General features: G+C 51.2%; 1 protein-coding gene across 8 annotated transcripts in view; it reads left to right on the top strand.

Annotated features, from left to right (window-relative positions):
- The window catches only part of kiaa1109 (KIAA1109), a 97,776-nt gene that overhangs the window by 23,845 nt on the left and 48,360 nt on the right, over positions 1-25,571 (top strand). For all 8 annotated transcript variants that reach the window (XM_084482459.1, XM_084482458.1, XM_084482461.1 and 5 more), the window contains exons 25-44: positions 312-625; positions 792-1,039; positions 1,400-1,640; positions 6,044-6,532; positions 9,440-9,701; positions 11,094-11,231; positions 11,728-11,798; positions 12,598-12,771; positions 14,190-14,310; positions 15,019-15,156; positions 15,560-15,687; positions 15,818-16,020; positions 16,195-16,395; positions 17,438-17,637; positions 17,751-17,902; positions 19,707-19,857; positions 20,206-20,358; positions 22,099-22,339; positions 23,215-23,363; positions 24,545-24,773. In XM_084482459.1, the coding sequence (XP_084338585.1) occupies positions 312-625; positions 792-1,039; positions 1,400-1,640; positions 6,044-6,532; positions 9,440-9,701; positions 11,094-11,231; positions 11,728-11,798; positions 12,598-12,771; positions 14,190-14,310; positions 15,019-15,156; positions 15,560-15,687; positions 15,818-16,020; positions 16,195-16,395; positions 17,438-17,637; positions 17,751-17,902; positions 19,707-19,857; positions 20,206-20,358; positions 22,099-22,339; positions 23,215-23,363; positions 24,545-24,773 (4,003 nt within the window). The remainder of the gene's footprint in view (positions 1-311; positions 626-791; positions 1,040-1,399; positions 1,641-6,043; positions 6,533-9,439; positions 9,702-11,093; positions 11,232-11,727; positions 11,799-12,597; positions 12,772-14,189; positions 14,311-15,018; positions 15,157-15,559; positions 15,688-15,817; positions 16,021-16,194; positions 16,396-17,437; positions 17,638-17,750; positions 17,903-19,706; positions 19,858-20,205; positions 20,359-22,098; positions 22,340-23,214; positions 23,364-24,544; positions 24,774-25,571) is intronic.

The following is a 25,571-nucleotide window of genomic DNA, read 5'->3' as shown; positions in this document are numbered from 1 at the left end:
TCTAACATCTAACATCTAACTTCAAATGACCCGGAAATATTTCTAGTCAATACTGATAGATATTGATTTCAACAATGCTTTCAATAAGATCCCGTCCTTTATAAATATTTAATGCCTAACCTTAATATGGACACCCGTCCTGACGACCGGGCCCCCTCACGCCACTCAAGCTGTGCTAGGTCACGTTCGATCGGACAAAGCGCTGCGTTTGAGTTTGTTCAGTGTATTCTGGGAGGGGCCCAAACGTTCACGTTGCAACCTCAGAGGTTCACCTTTAAAAGAGGTCTGCGGCTGACGTCCTGCCCCCCCAGACGGCGACGGTACGCCTGGCCAGCTGTAACCTGCACAACCAGGCGGTGGGCGAGGGCATCAGCGCCGTGGTCCAGGACGTCAGCATCCACCAGTACATCGAGCAGCAGGGCCAGCCGGCCGGCGACTGGCCCCGGGTGCAGCTGGGGGGCCAGGGCCCGGGGCCCGCGCCCACCCTCAGGCGGTCCTTCTGGCTGGAGGCCGGCTCGGTGGACCTCAACCTCATCACTGCGGACATAGCCCTAGCGGCAGACCACTCCGCCAAATGTGAGGTGCAGCGGCAATTCCTGGAGCTTCATGACGCCCAAAGCAAGAGGTAGGCTGATGACTTTAGTCTACTCGTCTGAACTACACTTTCTCTTAGCTGCGTTTGTTACTGGGACTCGTCTTGTACAAAGAATAAGTGCATTTCAAACCCCTTCTAAAACAAACGTCTTGTCTTTCTCCACGGGCCGCCTCCACCTCCTCCGGTCTTCCGTCAGGCTGTGGTTCCTGTGGCCCGACGATCCAAGCATTCGGAGCAAGCGCGGCAGGAACCGCTGCGGGTGCCTGGGCGGCTGCCGCTTCTTCGGCGGGAACAACATCGGCCTGGACTTCTTCAAGCTGGAGGAGGTGACGCCGTCCTCCTCCTTCTCGGGCTCCAGCGCTGAGTGGGACATGTGCTACGGCCAGTCCCTCCTGCACCCCGGGGAGTGCATCATCACCAAGGAGCCGGCCAGGGCAGTGGAGGGTACCGTCCACCTCTTAACCCTGCTTTCACTTTCTACCCTTTTTATTCTTCTTGAACAAATTTCAATCCCACTTTAACATGATCAATGATTCGATTCATTTTGTAGCGGTGATATCGTTTATGTTTCATCGTTCAGCTTCTTGCCGATATCTTTTCCGATGTATTTAATCCTAGTTTTTTTTTAGCTGTGTCCGATCGTGTCTACGATTTGTTCAGAACAAATGCATTACGACGACGAGCACTGGACCCCTCCTGAGCAACAGCCTTCTGCTGTTTGCACTTCGTCTGGCATCAGTTCATTGCCACTAGTCTTGTGTGCGTCTTGTGCGTTGTCCTAAGAGGAGCCCTCTCTCCTCCCAGGGCGCGGTCAGGCCGTGAGGAGAGACGGCCACCCGCCCGGCCTCCCTCCAGAGCTGCCCGAGAGGCGCGGCCACCAGCACCTCAGCCTCCAGGTGCCCCAGCGCTCCCACAGCTCCGCCTCCTCCTCCGAGGAGAACTCCTCGTCCAGCGCCGCCCAGCCGCTGCTGCCGGGGGAGAGGGACACGCCCTCCCCGGGCACCGAGACCCGCGCCTTCCACCTGAACAGCAAGAGCCTCGCTGAGTGAGTCGCCCTACAGAGGGCCGAGGGCGTCTGTTCACCTGTCCACTAGGACGTCTGTTCACCTGTCCACTAGGACGTCTGTTCACCACTAGGGCGTCTGTTCACCTGTCCACTAGGGCGTCTGTTCACCTGTCCACTAGGGCGTCTGTTCACCTGTCCACTAGGACGTCTGTTCACCTGTCCACTAGGACGTCTGTTCACCTGTCCACTAGGACGTCTGTTCACCTGTCCACTAGGGCGTCTGTTCACCTGTCCACTAGGACGTCTGTTCACCTGTCCACTAGGGCGTCTGTCCACTAGGACGTCTGTTCACCACTAGGGCGTCTGTTCACCTGTCCACTAGGGCGTCTGTTCACCTGTCCACTAGGGCGTCTGTTCACCTGTCCACTAGGACGTCTGTTCACCTGTCCACTAGGGTGTCTGTTCTGTCCACTAGGACGTCTGTTCACCTGTCCACTAGGACGTCTGTTCACCTGTCCACTAGGACGTCTGTTCACCTGTCCACTAGGGCGTCTGTTCACCTGTCCACTAGGGCGTCTGTTCACCTGTCCACTAGGACGTCTGTTCACCTGTCCACTAGGACGTCTGTTCACCTGTCCACTAGGACGTCTGTTCACCTGTCCACTAGGACGTCTGTTCACCTGTCCACTAGGGCGTCTGTTCACCTGTCCACTAGGACGTCTGTTCACCTGTCCACTAGGACGTCTGTTCACCTGTCCACTAGGACGTCTGTTCACCTGTCCACTAGGACGTCTGTTCACCACTAGGGCGTCTGTTCACCTGTCCACTAGGGCGTCTGTTCACCTGTCCACTAGGGCGTCTGTTCACCTGTCCACTAGGGCGTCTGTTCACCTGTCCACTAGGGCGTCTGTTCACCTGTCCACTAGGACGTCTGTTCACCTGTCCACTAGGGTGTCTGTTCTGTCCACTAGGACGTCTGTTCACCTGTCCACTAGGGCATCTGTTCACCTGTCCACTAGGGCGTCTGTTCACCTGTCCACTAGGACGTCTGTTCACCTGTCCACTAGGGTGTCTGTTCTGTCCACTAGGACGTCTGTTCACCTGTCCACTAGGACGTCTGTTCACCTGTCCACTAGGACGTCTGTTCACCTGTCCACTAGGACGTCTGTTCACCTGTCCACTAGGACGTCTGTTCACCTGTCCACTAGGACGTCTGTTCACCACTAGGGCGTCTGTTCACCTGTCCACTAGGGCGTCTGTTCACCTGTCCACTAGGACGTCTGTTCACCTGTCCACTAGGACGTCTGTTCACCTGTCCACTAGGGCGTCTGTTCACCTGTCCACTAGGGCGTCTGTTCACCTGTCCACTAGGACGTCTGTTCACCACTAGGGCGTCTGTTCACCTGTCCACTAGGACGTCTGTTCACCACTAGGGTGTCTGTTCACCTGTCCACTAGGGCGTCTGTTCACCTGTCCACTAGGGCGTCTGTTCACCTGTCCACTAGGACGTCTGTTCACCACTAGGGCGTCTGTTCACCTGTCCACTAGGACGTCTGTTCACCTGTCCACTAGGACGTCTGTTCACCTGTCCACTAGGACGTCTGTTCACCTGTCCACTAGGACGTCTGTTCACCTGTCCACTAGGACGTCTGTTCACCTGTCCACTAGGGCGTCTGTTCACCTGTCCACTAGGACGTCTGTTCACCACTAGGACGTCTGTTCACCACTAGGGCGTCTGTTCACCTGTCCACTAGGACGTCTGTTCACCTGTCCACTAGGACGTCTGTTCACCTGTCCACTAGGGCGTCTGTTCACCTGTCCACTAGGGCGTCTGTTCACCTGTCCACTAGGACGTCTGTTCACCTGTCCACTAGGACGTCTGTTCACCTGTCCACTAGGACGTCTGTTCACCTGTCCCGTCTGTTCACCTGTCCACTAGGGCGTCTGTTCACCACTAGGGCGTCTGTTCACCTGTCCACTAGGACGTCTGTTCACCTGTCCACTAGGACGTCTGTTCACCTGTCCCGTCTGTTCACCTGTCCACTAGGGCGTCTGTTCACCTGTCCACTAGGACGTCTGTTCACCTGTCCACTAGGGCGTCTGTTCACCTGTCCACTAGGGCGTCTGTTCTGTCCACTAGGGCGTCTGTTCACCTGTCCACTAGGACGTCTGTTCACCTGTCCACTAGGACGTCTGTTCACCTGTCCCGTCTGTTCACCTGTCCACTAGGGCGTCTGTTCACCTGTCCACTAGGACGTCTGTTCACCTGTCCACTAGGGCGTCTGTTCACCTGTCCACTAGGGCGTCTGTTCACCTGTCCACTAGGGCGTCTGTTCACCTGTCCACTAGGACGTCTGTTCACCTGTCCACTAGGGCGTCTGTTCACCTGTCCACTAGGGCGTCTGTTCACCACTAGGGCGTCTGTTCACCTGTCCACTAGGGCGTCTGTTCACCTGTCCACTAGGACGTCTGTTCACCTGTCCACTAGGACGTCTGTTCACCTGTCCACTAGGACGTCTGTTCACCTGTCCACTAGGACGTCTGTTCACCTGTCCACTAGGGCGTCTGTTCACCTGTCCACTAGGACGTCTGTTCACCACTAGGACGTCTGTTCACCTGTCCACTAGGACGTCTGTTCACCTGTCCACTAGGACGTCTGTTCACCTGTCCACTAGGGCGTCTGTTCACCTGTCCACTAGGACGTCTGTTCACCTGTCCACTAGGGCGTCTGTTCACCTGTCCACTAGGACGTCTGTTCACCTGTCCACTAGGACGTCTGTTCACCTGTCCACTAGGACGTCTGTTCACCTGTCCACTAGGACGTCTGTTCACCTGTCCACTAGGACGTCTGTTCACCACTAGGGCGTCTGTTCACCTGTCCACTAGGGCGTCTGTTCACCTGTCCACTAGGACGTCTGTTCACCTGTCCACTAGGGTGTCTGTTCTGTCCACTAGGACGTCTGTTCACCTGTCCACTAGGACGTCTGTTCACCTGTCCACTAGGACGTCTGTTCACCTGTCCACTAGGGCGTCTGTTCACCTGTCCACTAGGGCGTCTGTTCACCTGTCCACTAGGACGTCTGTTCACCTGTCCACTAGGACGTCTGTTCACCTGTCCACTAGGACGTCTGTTCACCTGTCCACTAGGACGTCTGTTCACCTGTCCACTAGGGCGTCTGTTCACCTGTCCACTAGGACGTCTGTTCACCTGTCCACTAGGACGTCTGTTCACCTGTCCACTAGGACGTCTGTTCACCTGTCCACTAGGACGTCTGTTCACCACTAGGGCGTCTGTTCACCTGTCCACTAGGGCGTCTGTTCACCTGTCCACTAGGGCGTCTGTTCACCTGTCCACTAGGGCGTCTGTTCACCTGTCCACTAGGACGTCTGTTCACCTGTCCACTAGGACGTCTGTTCACCTGTCCACTAGGACGTCTGTTCACCTGTCCACTAGGGTGTCTGTTCTGTCCACTAGGACGTCTGTTCACCTGTCCACTAGGGCATCTGTTCACCTGTCCACTAGGGCGTCTGTTCACCTGTCCACTAGGACGTCTGTTCACCTGTCCACTAGGGCGTCTGTTCACCTGTCCACTAGGACGTCTGTTCACCACTAGGGCGTCTGTTCACCTGTCCACTAGGACGTCTGTTCACCTGTCCACTAGGGCATCTGTTCACCTGTCCACTAGGGCGTCTGTTCACCTGTCCACTAGGACGTCTGTTCACCTGTCCACTAGGGTGTCTGTTCTGTCCACTAGGACGTCTGTTCACCTGTCCACTAGGACGTCTGTTCACCTGTCCACTAGGACGTCTGTTCACCTGTCCACTAGGACGTCTGTTCACCTGTCCACTAGGACGTCTGTTCACCTGTCCACTAGGACGTCTGTTCACCTGTCCACTAGGGCGTCTGTTCACCTGTCCACTAGGGTCGAGGGCGTCTGTTTTCCTTTGATTTCAATACGGGCGCCAGTAGCTCAGGAGGTAGAGCAGCTTTACTGGTAACCAGAAGGTCGCTGGTCGGATCCCCGGCTCCTCCTAGCGGAGTGTGGAGGTGTCCCTGAGAGAGACGCCTCACCCTGACTGCTCCTCCTAGAGGAGTGTGGAGGTGTCCCTGAGCGAGACGCCCTCCCCCTGACCGCTCCTCCTAGAGGAGTGTGGAGGTGTCCCTGAGAGAGACGCCCTCACCCTGACTGCTCCTCCTAGAGGAGTGTGGAGGTGTCCCTGAGAGAGACGCCTCCCCCTGACTGCTCCTCCTAGAGGAGTGTGGAGGTGTCCCTGAGCGAGACGCCTCCTCACCCTGACCGCTCCTGACCCCGCCGGCTGTCGCCCTGCGGGGTCGACTCCGCCGTCGGGGTGTGAACGTGTGAATGAGCGGTTGGGCGTCAGCAGAGCGCCCTGACTGTAAGTGACCCCCTGTGACCCCCTGTGGTGTCGTTCCCCCGCAGCACGCTGGAGGAGGTCCCCGAGGGCTCGCCCCTGTCCCCCAGCAGCGGGCCGGACCGCTCGGCTCTCTGCTCCCCGGTGTGCTCCCCGCTGCACCGCCAGTCCTCGGTCCACTCCAGCCGGCTGGGCAGCACCAAGAGCCTCTCCGCCGCCGTGTTCACGGAGAAGCCCCCCTCGGCGCTGTCGGGCGCCGTGCAGTTCAGCGGCGAGGTGTCGCGCAGCGACGAGAACGTCCTGGACTCGCCGGCGCAGCGCCGCAGCTACAGCTCCTTCCCCTTCACGCCCTCGGCCGACTCCAACACCTTCCACCAGTACCGCTCGGCCGACTCCAGCATGTCGGTGGCCGAGAGCGAGGCCTACTTCTCGGCCACGGAGGACTTTGAGCCCATCAGCAGCGCCGACGAGGGCCCGGGGACCTACCCCGGGAGGAAGAAGAAGCGCCGGCAGCAGATGGGCCAGCAGCCGCCGCCCTACCACATGGACAACTACAGGTACCAGACCAGTGGACCAGCGGTCCTTTATTATAACTACAGGTACCAGACCAGTGGACCAGTGGTCCTTTACAACTACAGGTACCAGACCAGTGGACCAGTGGTCCTTTACAACTACAGGTACCAGACCAGTGGTCCTTTACAACTACAGGTACCAGACCAGTGGACCAGTGGTCCTTTACAACTACAGGTACCAGACCAGTGGTCCTTTACAACTACAGGTACCAGACCAGTGGTCCTTTACAACTACAGGTACCAGACCAGTGGTCCTTTATTATAACTACAGGTACCAGACCAGTGGTTTATTACAACTACAGGTACCAGACCAGTGGTCCTTTACAACTACAGGTACCAGACCAGTGGACCAGTGGTCCTTTATTATAACTACAGGTACCAGACCAGTGGTCCTTTACAACTACAGGTACCAGACCAGTGGACCAGTGGTCCTTTACAACTACAGGTACCAGACCAGTGGTCCTTTACAACTACAGGTACCAGACCAGTGGTCCTTTACAACTACAGGTACCAGACCAGTGGTCCTTTACAACTACAGGTACCAGACCAGTGGACCAGTGGTCCTTTACAACTACAGGTACCAGACCAGTGGACCAGTGGTCCTTTATTATAACTACAGGTACCAGACCAGTGGTCCTTTACAACTACAGGTACCAGACCAGTGGACCAGTGGTTTATTACAACTACAGGTACCAGACCAGTGGACCAGCGGTCCTTTACAACTACAGGTACCAGACCAGTGGTCCTTTACAACTACAGGTACCAGACCAGTGGACCAGTGGTTTATTACAACTACAGGTACCAGACCAGTGGACCAGCGGTCCTTTACAACTACAGGTACCAGACCAGTGGTTTATTACAACTACAGGTACCAGACCAGTGGACCAGTGGTTTATTACAACTACAGGTACCAGACCAGTGGACCAGCGGTCCTTTACAACTACAGGTACCAGACCAGTGGTTTATTACAACTACAGGTACCAGACCAGTGGACCAGCGGTCCTTTATTATAACTACAGGTACCAGACCAGTGGTCCTTTACAACTACAGGTACCAGACCAGTGGACCAGTGGTTTATTACAACTACAGGTACCAGACCAGTGGACCAGCGGTCCTTTACAACTACAGGTACCAGACCAGTGGTCCTTTACAACTACAGGTACCAGACCAGTGGACCAGTGGTTTATTACAACTACAGGTACCAGACCAGTGGACCAGCGGTCCTTTACAACTACAGGTACCAGACCAGTGGTTTATTACAACTACAGGTACCAGACCAGTGGTTTATTACAACTACAGGTACCAGACCAGTGGACCAGTGGTCCTTTACAACTACAGGTACCAGACCAGTGGACCAGTGGTTTATTACAACTACAGGTACCAGACCAGTGGACCAGCGGTCCTTTACAACTACAGGTACCAGACCAGTGGTTTATTACAACTACAGGTACCAGACCAGTGGTTTATTACAACTACAGGTACCAGACCAGTGGACCAGTGGTCCTTTACAACTACAGGTACCAGACCAGTGGACCAGTGGTCCTTTACAACTACAGGTACCAGACCAGTGGTCCTTTACAACTACAGGTACCAGACCAGTGGACCAGTGGTTTATTACAACTACAGGTACCAGACCAGTGGACCAGTGGTCCTTTATTACAACTACAGGTACCAGACCAGTGGTCCTTTACAACTACAGGTACCAGACCAGTGGACCAGTGGTTTATTACAACTACAGGTACCAGACCAGTGGACCAGTGGTTTATTACAACTACAGGTACCAGACCAGTGGACCAGTGGTTTATTACAACTACAGGTACCAGACCAGTGGTCCTTTACAACTACAGGTACCGGACCAGTGGTCCTTTATTACAACTACAGGTACCAAACCAGTGGTCCTTTACAACTACAGGTACCAAACCAGTGGACCAGTGGTTTATTACAACTACAGGTACCAGACCAGTGGACCAGTGGTCCTTTATTACAACTACAGGTACCGGACCAGTGGTCCTTTACAACTACAGGTACCAGACCAGTGGTCCTTTACAACTACAGGTACCAGACCAGTGGACCAGTGGTTTATTACAACTACAGGTACCAGACCAGTGGTCCTTTACAACTACAGGTACCAGACCAGTGGACCAGTGGTCCTTTATTACAACTACAGGTACCGGACCAGTGGTCCTTTACAACTACAGGTACCGGACCAGTGGTCCTTTATTACAACTACAGGTACCAGACCAGTGGTCCTTTACAACTACAGGTACCAGACCAGTGGACCAGTGGTCCTTTATTACAACTACAGGTACCAAACCAGTGGACCAGTGGTTTATTACAACTACAGGTACCAAACCAGTGGACCAGTGGTTTATTACAACTACAGGTACCAGACCAGTGGTCCTTTACAACTACAGGTACCAGACCAGTGGACCAGTGGTTTATTACAACTACAGGTACCAGACCAGTGGACCAGTGGTCCTTTATTACAACTACAGGTACCAGACCAGTGGACCAGTGGTCCTTTATTACAACTACAGGTACCAGACCAGTGGACCAGTGGTTTATTACAACTACAGGTACCAGACCAGTGGTCCTTTACAACTACAGGTACCAGACCAGTGGACCAGTGGTTTATTACAACTACAGGTACCAGACTAGTGGCCCTTTCCAACTACAGGTACCAGACCAGTGGACCAGTGGTTTATTACTACAGGTACCAGACCAGTGGACCAGTGGTCCTTTATTACAACTACAGGTACCAGACCAGTGGACCAGCGGTTTGTTCCCTCCCTGAAGGGGGAGGGATCAACGGCTCAGTTCAACGGTTTACAGTAAGCGACACTGACTGATGACTGTGATGATGATGAGCCAACGTGACTGTGTCCCCCGCAGCCGCAGCTCCATCTACCACAGCGTGGAGGGGCCCCTGACCTACGTGCTGAACGGGGAGCTGATCACGGAGCCGCGGCCCCACCCCCACATGCTGACGCCCTCCCAGCCCCTCCCCAGCCACACCTCGCAGGCCTCCTTCGTCTCCGCCCTCGCCATGGAGGAGGAGAGCTCCATGGAGGCGGAGAAGACCGCCGAGCCAGGCCCGGTGACTCGGCAGCCCCACGTCATGGCCTGCTACCAGAACTACCTGGCCCAGTACCAGGTGAGCTACCACAACGACCTGGCCCAGTACCAGGTGAGCTACCAGAACTACCTGGCCCAGTACCAGGTGAGCTACCAGAACGACCTGGCCCAGTACCAGGTGAGCTACCAGAACGACCTGGCCCAGTACCAGGTGAGCTACCAGAACGACCTGGCCCAGTACCAGGTGAGCTACCAGAGCTACCTGGCCCAGTACCAGGTGAGCTACCAGAACTACCTGGCCCAGTACCAGGTGAGCTACCACAACGACCTGGCCCAGTACCAGGTGAGCTACCAGAACGACCTGGCCCAGTACCAGGTGAGCTACCAGAACGACCTGGCCCAGTACCAGGTGAGCTACCAGAACGACCTGGCCCAGTACCAGGTGAGCTACCAGAACGACCTGGCCCAGTACCAGGTGAGCTACCAGAACGACCTGGCCCAGTACCAGGTGAGCTACCAGAACGACCTGGCCCAGTACCAGGTGAGCTACCAGAACGACCTGGCCCAGTACCAGGTGAGCTACCAGAACGACCTGGCCCAGTACCAGGTGAGCTACCAGAACGACCTGGCCCAGTACCAGGTGAGCTACCAGAACTACCTGGCCCATGACGTTTAGTGTCACACTCACTCAGGACCGAGCTGCACACGGCGGCTATGAGGGAAGATGAGTATCACTTTCACTTTGGACTATGGTCGGCAGTTCGTCAGCTCAGCTTACTGACTTTGGCCAATTTCAAGCTTATCGACTCAGTAGTTGGGTGTAAAGATATACAGTCATTCATCTGCTACTTGCAGCATGACTTGCATCATGCAGAACCCACAACCTCCCCACGCCACCGGTACCCTGTGACTGGTTGTGCACTGATTCACTGTATATTAGGACCCGGAACTGTTGGGCAGAGAAAAGGGTTAAATGGCCTTCAAGCAGAGGGTCCTGAGTCGCCCTCTGGTGGCCGTACGGTGCCATGGTCTGGCTTGGTTTCATTTTCATTCCTTTCAATTCTGGGATCAAATGTCCAAATTGTACAATGTGTTCCTAAGTTATCCACCTTGTGTCTCATCAAGGTGATAATGTCACTTTTGCATCGGTTTGCAATGCATTGGATCTATGTTTTATTTGGAGATTTCACCTGAACCTACCGCTACTAAATCCTCCATCTTTACTGTACTTCCCTTTATTGACATCTGATCAGATGTTGTGCTATTGCCCTCTGGTACTATCGGGTGACTGTAGTCCAGCTTTACTCACTCAAACCAAAGGTTACCAATCTCACCGGTGTTTTCTTTCTTTTGGTACCAGGGTAACGTATCCCAGCCCTTGCAGTGGTTGAGATACACTCCGTTAACTTTGGGGATGATATGTTAGATCTGAAATAGCCCTAGTGATGAGGAGGAAATGTTCTTTTGTCAGGTGTCCAATTGGTCGGTGAAGCAGCCCACCAATAAGAGGACCTCAAAGTCCTCTCTGCACCGCCCCCTGGACCTGGACACACCCACCGGGGAAGAGAGCCCCATCTCATTTGACCAGCTGTCTGTTCCGAGCTTTAAGGTACTTACAATTATTACATTACTCTTTTTGGATGTAAATATCCATAACGAGGTTTATAGAATTAATAAATGTTTCCCTAACTGGGGTCGAAAAGTACGATAAAACTAAGACGCAAAGCTTGATGGCAGCAGGATCTTTCAATTTGTCCTAATATCAATTTGTCCCCTATCGTTTCTGTGTTTTAATAAATGTGTTTTTGTAATATACATGAAGGACAATTATGATTTCAGAAATCAATTAACACCAGAAAGCCAATGTTTGAAAAAAGCCAGTCCATCTTTGCACTTGTTTGATCTGTTGCTGAAACCCTGAACTGCTGCTCACAGCTGGTGAAAGGACTGCATACTTAATGTCCTTTTACTCTTTGTACTTTTCTGGGTAAGAACACTATTACTGCGTTTATGCCTTCCTTTTTGAGTAGGCGAGGGCAGAGATAAGAACCGCTTCGTTAGTAATCCCCTCAGGTGTATGATGAGATGTGTGATCTTTATTTCAGGTGGTGAAACACGGCCTGTCAGCCAGCTCTCTCCTGGACAGAGGGATCCAACTGATGGAAGATATTAACAGGTACATTTATGTTGGACATTCATGTTGCAGGTTAAAGGGGTAGTTCGAGCCAGTGTGTTATTTATCAGACAGTTTTCAACACGTTTCATTCAGTCCTTCTAATTGCAGAAATCGCTGGTGCTAGGCTAGCGCAAGTCAAGGGGAACTGCTAGCCTGCCAATAAAAACAGTTTTACCCCCTCCACAGTACACCCGGGGGAAAGGACACACGCACAGTCACACACACTCAACTTATGCACAACAATCAGTTCTACCATCAACATTCAGTCACTGCAAAGATTAAAAAAATAGCCTCTAACTTAAGTTAGAATGGACCTTAGTGTGATACACTCTGACTTAGCTTTCGCTTGCTATCCGTTTTCAGTGTGACTTCTCAACATTACGTCCTTCTTCTGTTTGGTGCACATGGCTCTTTTGCATACGCTCACAGGACTGGCTCTGGTCTCGATGGGGCTTCAGTCTGTCGTCTCCCCAACGTGACGTCATGCAGTGCATTGTGGGGGAAATGAGAATCAATTGCAAACCGCTAAAATAGTACCTACTTTTTCGTATTAAATTCTGTTTTGTGATACCCAACAACATGAAATACAATGGACAACAGTTTAAATGTTTATTACCAACAAGCAAATTGCGCAAATTTGTTGGAAAATGAACCCTTCAACACAGACTTTAAAGACCCGCTCTCCCGACCTTCTGATGTCACGCCGTTCACTCTCTGAAACCGTGTGTACATTTATTGAACTGAATTTCTTTCAATTCCTTTCTCATGCGTGTCATGAACCCCTTTTCATCCAAACTAGCACACCGTACACCCCTCTGGATAAGAAGGCCATGGACAACACGGATGAAGAGACCACCACCGACGACTGGTCCCTGGACCAGCCCCTGTCCCAGACCAGGACCACGGCCATCGTGGAAGTGAAGGGGGCCATCAACGTGGTGCTCACCCCACTGGTGGCAGAAACTCTGGACAGGTAGCAAGCGTCCTCTGTGCCTCACAACAGGAGACCAGACCTTCTGTTAGGACTGGACCTGTACCACAACAGGACCAGACCTTCTGTTAGGACTGGACCTGTACCACAACAGGACCAGACCTTCTGTTAGGACTGGACCTGTATCACAACAGGACCAGACCTTCTGTTAGGACTGGACCTGTACCACAACAGGACCAGACCTTCTGTTAGGACTGGACCTGTACCACAACAGGACCAGACCTTCTGTTAGGACTGGACCTGTACCACAACAGGACCAGACCTTCTGTTAGGACTGGACCTGTATCACAACAGGACCAGACCTTCTGTTAGGACTGGACCTGTACCACAACAGGACCAGACCTTCTGTTAGGACTGGACCTGTACCACAACAGGACCAGACCTTCTGTTAGGACTGGACCTGTACCACAACAGGACCAGACCTTCTGTTAGGACTGGACCTGTACCACAACAGGACCAGACCTTCTGTTAGGACTGGACCTGTACCACAACAGGACCAGACCTTCTGTTAGGACTGGACCTGTACCACAACAGGACCAGACCTTCTGTTAGGACTGGACCTGTATCACAACAGGACCAGACCTTCTGTTAGGACTGGACCTGTATCACAACAGGACCAGACCTTCTGTTAGGACTGGACCTGTACCACAACAGGACCAGACCTTCTGTTAGGACTGGACCTGTATCACAACAGGACCAGACCTTCTGTTAGGACTGGACCTGTACCACAACAGGACCAGACCTTCTGTCAGGACTGGACCTGTATCACAACAGGACCAGACCTTCTGTTAGGACTGGACCTGTACCACAACAGGACCAGACCTTCTGTTAGGACTGGACCTGTATCACAACAGGACCAGACCTTCTGTTAGGACTGGACCTGTACCACAACAGGACCAGACCTTCTGTCAGGACTGGACCTGTATCACAACAGGACCAGACCTTCTGTTAGGACTGGACCTGTATCACAACAGGACCAGACCTTCTGTCAGGACTGGACCTGTATCACAACAGGACCAGACCTTCTGTTAGGATAGGAGGTCACAGACCTTCTGTTAAGACAGGACATGAATCAGGACATGTATCACAACATGTGATATCACAACGTGACTACAGATGGCAGGGTGTCTTTATATGCCCGCACGCAGTGGACACTAAGTAGTGTGCTGTTTGACTCCAGGTACCTCATGGTCCACTCCACAGTGGACACTAAGTAGTGTGCTGTTTGACTCCAGGTACCTCATGGTCCACTCCACAGTGGACACTAAGTAGTGTGCTGTTTGACTCCAGGTACCTCATGGTCCACTCCACAGTGGACACTAAGTAGTGTGCTGTTTGACTCCAGGTACCTCATGGTCCACTCCACAGTGGACACTAAGTAGTGTGCTGTTTGACTCCAGGTACATCGACTCCATGGTCCACTTCGTCAGCATTCGGCACCCGACGGCCATTCTGGACGACCTCCACGGAAAGGTTCTGAATGACGCCTATCAGATCAGCAAGTCTACTGTCACCGAGTCTGTGAGTCAAGGACCCTAATGTTTACCTGCTTATTAGACTATTATACCATGATGGACATTGAAAATAGTAACTTATTAGACTATTATACCATGATGGACATTGAAAATAGTAACTTATTAGACTACTACCATGATGGACATTGAAAATAGTAACTTATTAGACTACTACCATGATGGACATTGAAAATAATAACTTTCTAAAACACTGAATGGTTGTCACTATAGGCAACCTACATATTTGTAAGTTGTAACCTATTCATATTTGGCATTGATCATGTTTTTACCCTTAATCAGTAACAGCAATAAGTAGCATTAGTTAATAGAGTTAGTTAGTGAGTAAGGGTCACCCTCCCCCTAACCCTATAAAATAATGTATAAATGAACACCCTTAGTAAACACAGTACCTGATGACCAGACGGTGAACTGTATGGTGAACCTCTTCAGTCAGGTGGAAGGCTTAAGGTTATTTTGGAGAGGCATGTGACTGCGTACTCATTGTTAACGGTGAATATCTATTCATTTCCACAAATTGACGAACTGCTGTATCTTAAATAACACATTTATTGAAAAAATCCATGGTTACCTTTGAATCATTAGCATTTTATATCCTGGATACTGGAACACAGTCACCTGACTCTCTGTGATGACGCTCTAAATGATCCAGACTGTGTACGCTCGACCAATGAATAAATGACCCCAACCTGCACAGAGCCAGACCGCCAAGCAGGAGCACAAGCTGTCCAAGACCGACGCCCCCGGCTCCATCTCCCATGGCCAGACAGACCTGTCCGTCAAACCGGACAACGTGAAGATCAAGGGTCTGCAGGCCAACGTCTCCATCCCCAAGGTGAGACCGGGGCACACTCTCTCATGAAGCATGTTTCATACGTTTTAACTTTTAGGCCACTGTCTTGGTCCCTTGTGCCGTAACTCGGTTCAGTTCTCTGAATTCTGGATGATTGTGATTCCAGTTCCGATGAATAACAGTGAACGTGTGGGTCCAGTGTGTACAAAATATCTAACGCAGTATAACTAACGCAGACTCCACTGCTGTCCAGGTGTTTTAAGCTGCGAGCTAGTTGCAATGTTACACGTTGCAAGTTAACTTCTACTTACCATAACATATAAAGCTGAGCTTGTTTGTTGTGGTTCATTCTGCAGTAAGATCTGTTCTGTGTTGTCTGGGGCTGAGCGGGGCCGGGCGGTGCTCTGCTGGTGTTCATTCCTGTGTCCTGTGTCCTGTCCACCAGGTGAACCTGTGCCTGCTGCAGGCCTCGGTGGAGGAGGGCCTGGCGCTGGGCTCGGTGAAGTGCGTCACCCACGTGTCCCTGGTGGCTTTGTGCTTCGACAGGATCGCCACGCAGTTCAGAATGAACAGGTACCGGCTGTTCCGTTTGTACTGACTACCTTAACCAATGGGAAGCGGTGCTGTACGTCTGTACTTCATTCATCACCGTCGGGTCATGTTTTCGACTGGTCATACGAGCCTGCCCTTTCTCTAAAACCAGGGGTATTGTAGAGGAAGCGCCCAGCACTGCGGACCACGGCCGCCCCTCCGTGATGCTGGAGAAGTACGCCTCTGCCACCAAAATGCAGCCTCAGTCGTCTGGCTCCCTTCGCTCCAACGCTGGGATCGAGAAAGGGAAGGAGATCGCTGCAAGGCTCAACATCCACCGCATCCACAGCCAGCTGCGAGGGCTGGACTCTACCGGTGTGTGGCAGTCTTTTTTTAGTGCCGGTGCTGGGAATGCCCTTCCTGAATTGACATGCAAAAATAAAGCTTGACATCAGATCAGTGCTGTTTTTGAATATATGCATCTTCAGTTAATTGAACACTTTCTCTATCTTCTGCACCTTCTCTCATGCGGTCCTTTGGTCTCCACAGACATCGGCACCTGTGCCATCACAGCCATTCCCTTTGAGAAGTCCAAGGTGCTCTTCAGTCTGGAGGAGATGGAGGAGTTCTCCCTGGTGGATGAGACTGACGCCGCTGCCATGGCGACGGAGCTGGCCCGCTCCACCGCCTCCCTGGAGAAGTGGGGTTGGATCATGTTCGAGTGCGGCATCGAGAACCTCACAGTCAAAGGTAACACTTGTTGGTTCTTTTCATCTTTGTGACTCTAAATGCATTTCACTCATTGGTCCAGACAGCTTAAAAAAGCTTCATGAATCATATAGGACACTCAAATGAACTGAGCATACTTGTATTCTAAAATATAACTATGTGCCACAATGGGGGATTTGGGGTGCACAAAACAAAATAAAAACATTAAGTGTACATACGAAACACCAACAAGAGTAAACAACTCTTACAGCCCATCTGTGACGCATGACAGGAGGTTTTGTGTAACGTCCAGGGGTGTGATGGGTGGGCTGTGATTGGCCAGCGATGCATTGCGGAGGTCAGAACGCTGTGTGACTGTTTAAGAATGGTCTGGCTGGGGTTATTTGATTGGAGGTTGTTGTTGATGTGTGTCCTCGTTGTGTTGTGTGATTGGAGGTTGTTGTTGATGTGTGTCCTCGTTGTGTTGTGTGATTGGAGGTTGTTCTTGATGTGTGTCCTCGTTGTGTTGTGTGATTGGAGGTTGTTGTTGATGTGTGTCCTCGTTGTGTTGTGTGATTGGAGGTTGTTGTTGATGTGTGTCCTCGTTGTGTTGTTTGATTGGAGGTTGTTGTTGATGTGTGTCCTCGTTGTGTTGTGTGATTGGAGGTTGTTGTTGATGTGTGTCCTCGTTGTGTTGTGTGATTGGAGGTTGTTGTTGATGTGTGTCCTCGTTGTGTTGTGTGATTGGAGGTTGTTGTTGATGTGTGTCCTCGTTGTGTTGTGTGATTGGAGGTTGTTGTTGTTGATGTGTGTCCTCGTTGTGTTGTGTGATTGGAGGTTGTTGTTGATGTGTGTCCTCGTTGTGTTGTGTGATTGGAGGTTGTTGTTGATGTGTGTCCTCGTTGTGTTGTGTGATTGGAGGTTGTTGTTGATGTGTGTCCTCGTTGTGTTGTGTGATTGGAGGTTGTTGTTGATGTGTGTCCTCGTTGTGTTGTGTGATTGGAGGTTGTTGTTGATGTGTGTCCTCGTTGTGTTGTGTGATTGGAGGTTGTTGTTGATGTGTCCTCGTTGTGTACGCGTCCAGGGGGCCGGCAGTCGGGCGCCGTCCTGTACAGTGCGTTCGGGGCGATGGGTCACACGGACGCTACGGGCAAGATGACCACGTCCAAATCCAACGGCTCCATGGGCTCCCAGACCGGCAGCGGCTACAGCACGGACGTCTCTGACGACAACCTCCCCACTGACGCCCAGAGACCCTCTGACCAGCACTCCGACTCGGACCAGGTGAACTACTGCAGTCAAAGCACAGAACACCCCACGTCATTCAAGCTTTATTTGGGTCTGTTTGGATGGATAGAAACTGCAGGTTTGTTTGTTTGTTGTTGCCGTTGTTGCAGGATGAAGGGGTGGAGTCAGATGATCTGAAGAAGGACCTCCCCCTCATGCCGCCCCCGCCGGACTCCAGCAGCATGAAGCTGACCATCAGGGAGATCTGGTTCAGCTTCTCCGCCCCCACCAACGTGCGCTCGCCCTCACAGGCCATCTCCAGGTACCTCTGCCTGAACACCCTGAACAAAGCTCCCTCACAGGCCATCTCTGGTACCTCTGCCTGAACACCCTGAACAAAGCTCCCTCACAGGCCATCTCTGGTACCTCTGCCTGAACACCCTGAACAAAGCTCCCTCACAGGCCATCTCTGGTACCTCTGCCTGAACACCCTGAACAAAGCCCTTAAGTCACCAAGGCTGGAGCAGTAGCAACACGGAACAGGAGGATGTGGAGTGAAGATATTCTCCTGAATAGCTCTTTGATACTTCAATACATTAATAGACATTCACGTCTGTGCTGAATGAGTTTGGAGATATTCAGAGTGAAAAGAGGCAAAAAGAAAAATCTCAATGATTTCTAATTTCTCTTATATAGGTTTCTAAAAATGTGATGTTCTGTGTTTCTCCATGTGGGTGTCCCAGCAGTAGTACAGGACAGATGTAGTAACATAGAGTAGAAGATATCTGTACACACAATGAGCGTTAAAGATGAAAGACGTAGTGCATTGTGCAAGAGAAGATGTCCAGATGTTGTCCAATATCGCTGTAAACTTTCCTCAAATCCTCCGCTCTGTGTGGCTCCTCAGTGGCTCTAGATCCTAGAGAGTGTCCAACATAAGTCATTCAACAACCTAGAGCCAAACAGTCGCACCCATTTGTAAAGCAGGCTTCTTCTGCATTCTAAAGGTGACTTGAGTCCAAGTCACATGAGCTGCTTTCACACATACACGTAAGTCCTGCTGTTCTCCCGCTATTCTCCTGATGGGCCGTATATGTGAACAACATATCCTGACATTGGTATCCTGAAAAAATACTACCCCTGAGGTAGTATTTTCGCCACTACTTTTCAGTCATTCGTGGCGAACGCTAAAACATGTCTTATCATTACCCTAAAAGTACACCTCATACAATAAATTATAACACGTGAGTTCATAGCTGCACGCGTATATAGAAAATGTTTTCTTTTTATTATTATTATTGACAGTTAGCTGAACATTATAGGGTCCCGTCCTTCCACTCCCTGTTTTCTCAGTTAAACACAGAAAACAACTACCTTTGGCATATCCCGCCCCTTGCGAGCCCACCCCCCTAAACCCCCTGATTCTACTGATGCCAGAACAACATCAATGTCCGCATATAAAGCATCAAGTGTGAATAAGTGTGAATCACCCTCAGGGTTGAATGTCCTGATATACGCAATGCGGCGAAAAGGCGGAGGACATGTGTGAAAATGGCTATCGTTGCACTTGAGTAATCAGCCTAAATTAATTCATTAATTTGTTCTCATGAATGTTCTGCTTTAATCTCAGAGAATCTCATCTTGTTGTTCTGGAAATATGAATCAATCAGTATTTTCTGTGCTGGCAGCACACATCCACTTGATATCCTCCTCTTCCAAAGGGGGGTGGTGCTCAGGTTGAGGAGCAGGCTCAGCTTTAGTTGAACTGATGCTGTTCAGGACTGGACTCGTCTTATTTACTGTTGGGTTGTTAACTACTGTAGGATGCCTTCCACCTTTTAAATATGATATTCAAAGAATGTCTAATATAGTAACTCATTAGTTACAATTTAACATTAATGAATAGTGTAAGCAAACCTTCTCTAGTATCACCCTGTGCTACTAAGGCTTATTGACAATACATGGACCCCCCCCCCCATTTAACACCCAGAACATCTGGCACAGTGTGGGCCCTCATATCAGTGTGCACACATTAAAAACGTCTAAAACTAAAACCTACTGCAGCGATTTGGCTTGTGACCTACCGGTTTGTATAGCTTCTGCTCTGTTGTTCTTCCTATTAACAGGCAGCTCAATCTGCTGAGCACTGCCACCCCGGCCATCGGGGCCTGGCTGGTGCCCATCGACCAGCTCAAGTCCTCCATTCGTAAGTGGGACATGGAAGGCACCCTGCGCGTGTGTGCGGTCATGGGCTGCATCATGACCGAAGCCCTGGAGGTCAGTGCTGCAGGCGTACGCTGTCACCTCAGACGGCCAACGTACTTCTTAACCCTAGTGAAGTTTGAGTCTGTTTAACCCTACTGGTTATCACGATTTTAGACCTGTGAAATTGAATTAGGCTTTTTATAACTTTTGTGTGTTATCAATTCTATTTACACTTTAATTAATTCCATTTGGTTGAAGATCTTTGAGCCTTCAAAGGCTCACAGAGGGAACGCATCACTGACCCTTTGCTTATGCAACCCAAACGAGATCTCTTCAGGTCACCTTCAAGCCCTGAGCACATTTGATTCATTGCTCACGCTGTCGTTAAAACACACAACCTTTTTTCAAATTCCTGAACAGAAAAAGAGCATTCACATCCCGATTCGGAGCAAGTACAACCGCGTGACCAAGCGCGCCCGCTACCTCCACGAGAACCCGTCCTCCATGCTGTGCAACATCCTGCACCGCTACCTGCAGCAGACGGACTACTCTGTGATCGAGGAGGCCACCATGGTCAGTGGGCTCCAGCGCCTGAACCCTTCACTGGTTCCTTTGGGGCGCTGCTTTGCTTTTTCTTTTATGTTATCGAGTTACAGTACATGTAAGAAAAAAAATCATTTGCTGCCATTTTTGGCGTTACAAAAGGATTTCGCGACATCGTTTAACCATATTATTATTATTGATTGTTCTCTCCATTGACATTAACATTTAGGGAGTTTATCAGACGCTTTTATCCAAAGCGACTTACAATAAGTACATTTGTCAGAAGAAGAGGAACAACGATATATCTCTGTGGGTACAGTGAGGATGTTTATAGAACCAAGAGCCAGCACTAACCATCACTAGGTTAACCCATTCCCCGTATACACTCACCATCACTAGGTTAACCCATTCCCCGTAGACACTAACCATCACTAGGTTAACCCATTCCCCGTAGACACTAACCATCACTAGGTTAACCCATTCCCCGTATACACTAACCATCACTAGGTTAACCCATTCCCCGTATACACTGACCATCACTAGGTTAACCCATTCCCCGTATACACTAACCATCACTAGGTTAACCCATTCCCCGTATACACTGACCATCACTAGGTTAACCCATTCCCCGTATACACTAACCATCACTAGGTTAACCCATTCCCTGTATACACTGACCATCACTAGGTTAACCCATTCCCCGTATACACTAACCATCACTAGGTTAACCCATTCCCCGTATACACTGACCATCACTAGGTTAACCCATTCCCCGTATACACTAACCATCACTAGGTTAACCCATTCCCCGTATACACTAACCATCACTAGGTTAACCCATTCCCCGTATACACTAACCATCACTAGGTTAACCCATTCCCTGTATACAACAAAGATAGCTAGGATAAGACGCTACACGACTAAGTACTATAACTAAGTACAACATACAATAAGTGCGTACATTAAGGGCCAGGACGTACAACACACAGTAAGTGCGTACATTAAGGGCCAGGACGTACAACACACAGTAAGTGTGTACATTAAGGGCCAGGACGTACAACATACAATAAGTGTGTACATTAAGGGCCAGGACGTACAACACACAATAAGTGTGTACATTAAGGGCCAGGACGTACAACACACAGTAAGTGTGTACATTAAGGGCCAGGAGGTACAACACACAGTAAGTGTGTACATTAAGGGCCAGGAGGTACAACACACAGTAAGTGTGTACATTAAGGGCCAGGAGGTACAACACACAGTAAGTGTGTACATTAAGGGCCAGGAGGTACAACACACAGTAAGTGTGTACATTAAGGGCCAGGAGGTACAACACACAGTAAGTGTGTACATTAAGGGCCAGGAGGTACCACACACAGTAAGTGTGTACATTAAGGGCCAGGAGGTACAACACACAGTAAGTGTGTACATTAAGGGCCAGGAGGTACAACACACAGTAAGTGTGTACATTAAGTGCCAGGAGGTACAACACACAGTAAGTGTGTACATTAAGTGCCAGGACGTACAACACACAGTAAGTGTGTACATTAAGGGCCAGGACGTACAACATACAATAAGTGTGTACATTAAGTGCCAGGAGGTACAACACACAGTAAGTGTGTACATTAAGTGCCAGGACGTACAACACACAGTAAGTGTGTACATTAAGGGCCAGGAGGTACAACACACAGTAAGTAGGAGGGGGTGGAGGGGGTGGAGGGGGGGGGTCCAGGTGAACTCAGGCCTCACCCCTGGTGTCCTCCCGTGCAGAACGACGGGCTGCCAGCCCTGGTGACCCTGAAGAAAGGCCTGGTGGCCCTGGCCCGGCAGTGGATGAAGTTCATCGTGGTGACCCAGGGGTTCAAGGCCATCGGCCTGCTGAGGCCCGCCCCGCTGCCCAAGCCCAAGGAGCCGCAGCAGGGCCCGGCCGACGGGCTGCAGGGCCTGGACAACGGCCTGGCCCTGCAGAGCGACACCAGCGCCGACGGGGCCGAGTTTGAGTTTGACGCAGGTGATGAAATGAGCACCGCACCTGGAGTACGGTGTAGTGGTAGAGTGTGATCCATCACCTGGAGCACGGTGTAGTGGTAGAGTGTGATCCATCACCTGGAGCACGGTGTAGTGGTAGAGTGTGATCCATCACCTGGAGCACGGTGTAGTGGTAGAGTGTGATCCGTCACCTGGAGCACGGTGTAGTGGTAGAGTGTGATCCGTCACCTGGATCAGCGTCAGTATACCATGGAGTCTGGACATCGGAGAGGTTTACTATTGTTACAGTCTCCTGAATGGTGTTGGAACTCGACCCTCACTATGAAGGCCTTACTCAGCTTTGAGCCTACTGCCAGGGTTTAAGATCTAGGTCAGAGCAACCACTCTCCATCATAATGCAGTGTGTTACCGGGAACGTGTCTCCTGAACACTGAGTGAACACACCATGCTGCTGGAGGGGGCGTGGTGTTGTGTGTTAACATGTTGTGTGTTAACGTGTTGTGTGTTAACGTGTTGTGTGTTAACGTGTTGTGTGTTAACGTGTTGTGTGTTAACGTGTTGTGTGTTAACGTGTTGTGTGTTAACGTGTTGTGCGTCCTCTAGCCACACTGAGTGAACACACCATGCTGCTGGAGGTGGTGTTGTGTGTTAACGTGTTGTGTGGTAACGTGTTGTGCGTCCTCTAGCCACGGTGAGTGAACACACCATGCTGCTGGAGGTGGTGTTGTGTGTTAACGTGTTGTGTGTTAACGTGTTGTGTGTTAACGTGTTGTGTGTCCTCTAGCCACGGTGAGTGAACACACCATGCTGCTGGAGGTGGTGTTGTGTGTTAACGTGTTGTGTGTTAACGTGTTGTGTGTTAACGTGTTGTGTGTTAACGTGTTGTGCGTCCTCTAGCCACGGTGAGTGAACACACCATGCTGCTGGAGGGGGCCTGCAGCCGCCCCCCGCCCAAAGAGAGCAACTCTGGGCCCGTGAGTGGAGTGGAGATCATGAGGAAACTGTCCAAGTCTCACACCCACAGCGAGTCCGTCCTCAAGATAAAGGTACTGCAGCGCTCTCGTTCCTATCAACACTGGATCGTCCTAAAGAAGCACTGAGCTTGACTCCATCGAGGACATGTCTCTGCAGTCCGTTTGATCTTTCATTTATAAGAAGGGAACAATACGAACAAAGGCATGAAGTCTGAAATAAAGGTCATAAACGGTGTTGCTGCGTACGCTTCTAGCTCTGTATTCCCACACATGATGTCACTACTTGGCATGACTCTACAGAAGCCTTACCATGCTAATATGCAATCTTAATGATAATTATATATAATGCAAAACAATAATTCAAAACGTGTAAACTAGACATTGACTAAATACGTCTCTTACAGGCACCATCGGATTGGTTTATGCTTCATTTGTTGGGCTTTTCATCTAATCTCAGAAGATGACTTTTCTTTGTTGAAAAATGTATGTTAGGCAAACGGAGCTACGAAGGACTGTGCTGTGTACTGTGCCCCCCCGTCCTTGAGAAATCCTGTTCTTCATCAAATGTTTAAGGGAAAACCCCCACACATCTACAAAGGACCAAGGCCATATCCCAAAATGGGACAATAATATTGGGTTCTAATTGGTAGATAATAACAAATGTATAGTAAGTTGGGTTTAAGTCATTCTCTTGTCTGACGTGGCCTGCTGGAATAGGACACACATGAGTGGGAGTGTACATACAGAGGAATGACATCACATCGAGAGATGTTTTCTCTTACTGACAGTTGATAGTGCTTCCTAAGCGCTTGAGTAACAAAGTCTGAATATCATCTTTCACTGGTAAGCTGATTTATTTTTGTAAACGAAGCGTTGCTTCGTCAGGTTCACTCTACACGAAGCAACGGCCAAACGCGTCGTTCACAAAAATAAACCAGCTTACCAGTGTGCAGTGATGTTACACTTTTTTTGTCCTTATACTATTGTTGGCTGCACCAGCACCTGGTCTTTATATCAGCATCGTCTTTATATCGTAGATGTAGACCATCGGCGGACTCATTCATTCATTGAAAGAGCTTAAACCAAGTCAGATGACCAGAGGACTTTTCCTAACGATCCAGTCAGGGCCTGATGTAAAGCGTTGTGTCTCCAGGGCTCCCACCCCTACCAGTCAGGGCCTGATGTAAAGCGTTGTGTCTCCAGGGCTCCCACCCCTACCAGTCAGGGCCTGATGTAAAGCGTTGTGTCTCCAGGGCTCCCACCCCTACCAGTCGCTGAGCTACACCAGCGGAGACACGGCCGCCGACTCCCCGGCCCACGTCAGCCGCGCGGGGCCGGCCAACAAGGACAGCCCCCGCAAGGAGAGCCTGCTGAGCAACCTGACGGGCAGCTTCAGGAGCCTGCACAACCTGCTGGAGGGCCCGGCCCAGAGGAACGAGCCCCCCACCGCCGTGGCCAAGAGCACCTCCCTCACACGCACAGGTGAGACAGCCCCTCCCTCACACAGGTGAGACAGCCCCTCCCTCACACGCACAGGTGAGACCAAGAGCCCCTCCCTCACATGCACAGGTGAGACAGCCCCTCCCTCACGCACAGGTGAGCCAGCCCCTCCCTCACACGCACAGGTGAGACAGCCCCTCCCTCACAGGTGAGGCCAAGAGCCCCTCCCTCACACAGGTGAGCCCAAGAGCCCCTCCCTCCCTCACAGGTGAGCCCAAGAGCCCCTCCCTCCCTCACAGGTGAGCCCAAGAGCCCCTCCCTCCCTCACAGGTGAGGCCAAGAGCCCCTCCCTCCCAGGTGAGGCCAAGAGCCCCTCACAGGCACAGGTGAGACAGCCCCTCCCTCACACAGGTGAGACAGCCCCTCCCTCACACGCACAGGTGAGACCAAGAGCCCCTCCCTCACATGCACAGGTGAGACAGCCCCTCCCTCACGCACAGGTGAGCCAGCCCCTCCCTCACACGCACAGGTGAGACAGCCCCTCCCTCACAGGTGAGGCCAAGAGCCCCTCCCTCACACAGGTGAGCCCAAGAGCCCCTCCCTCCCTCACAGGTGAGCCCAAGAGCCCCTCCCTCCCTCACAGGTGAGCCCAAGAGCCCCTCCCTCACAGGTGAGACAGCCCCTCCCTCACACAGGTGAGACAGCCCCTCCCTCACCCAGGGGAGACAGCCCCCCCCTCACCCAGGGGAGACACTTATGATCTCAAAGGACATTCAGATCAAGAAAGGACATGTTGTAAAAGTCTTAAAACTGCAAGTCGAACCGCCTTTGGTGACAGAG

The sequence above is a fragment of the Micromesistius poutassou genome (assembly GCF_964030765.1).
Source record: "Micromesistius poutassou genome assembly, chromosome: 17".
NCBI classification, from domain to species: Eukaryota; Metazoa; Chordata; class Actinopteri; order Gadiformes; family Gadidae; genus Micromesistius; species Micromesistius poutassou.
This window is presented reverse-complemented; position numbering and strand designations above follow the sequence as displayed.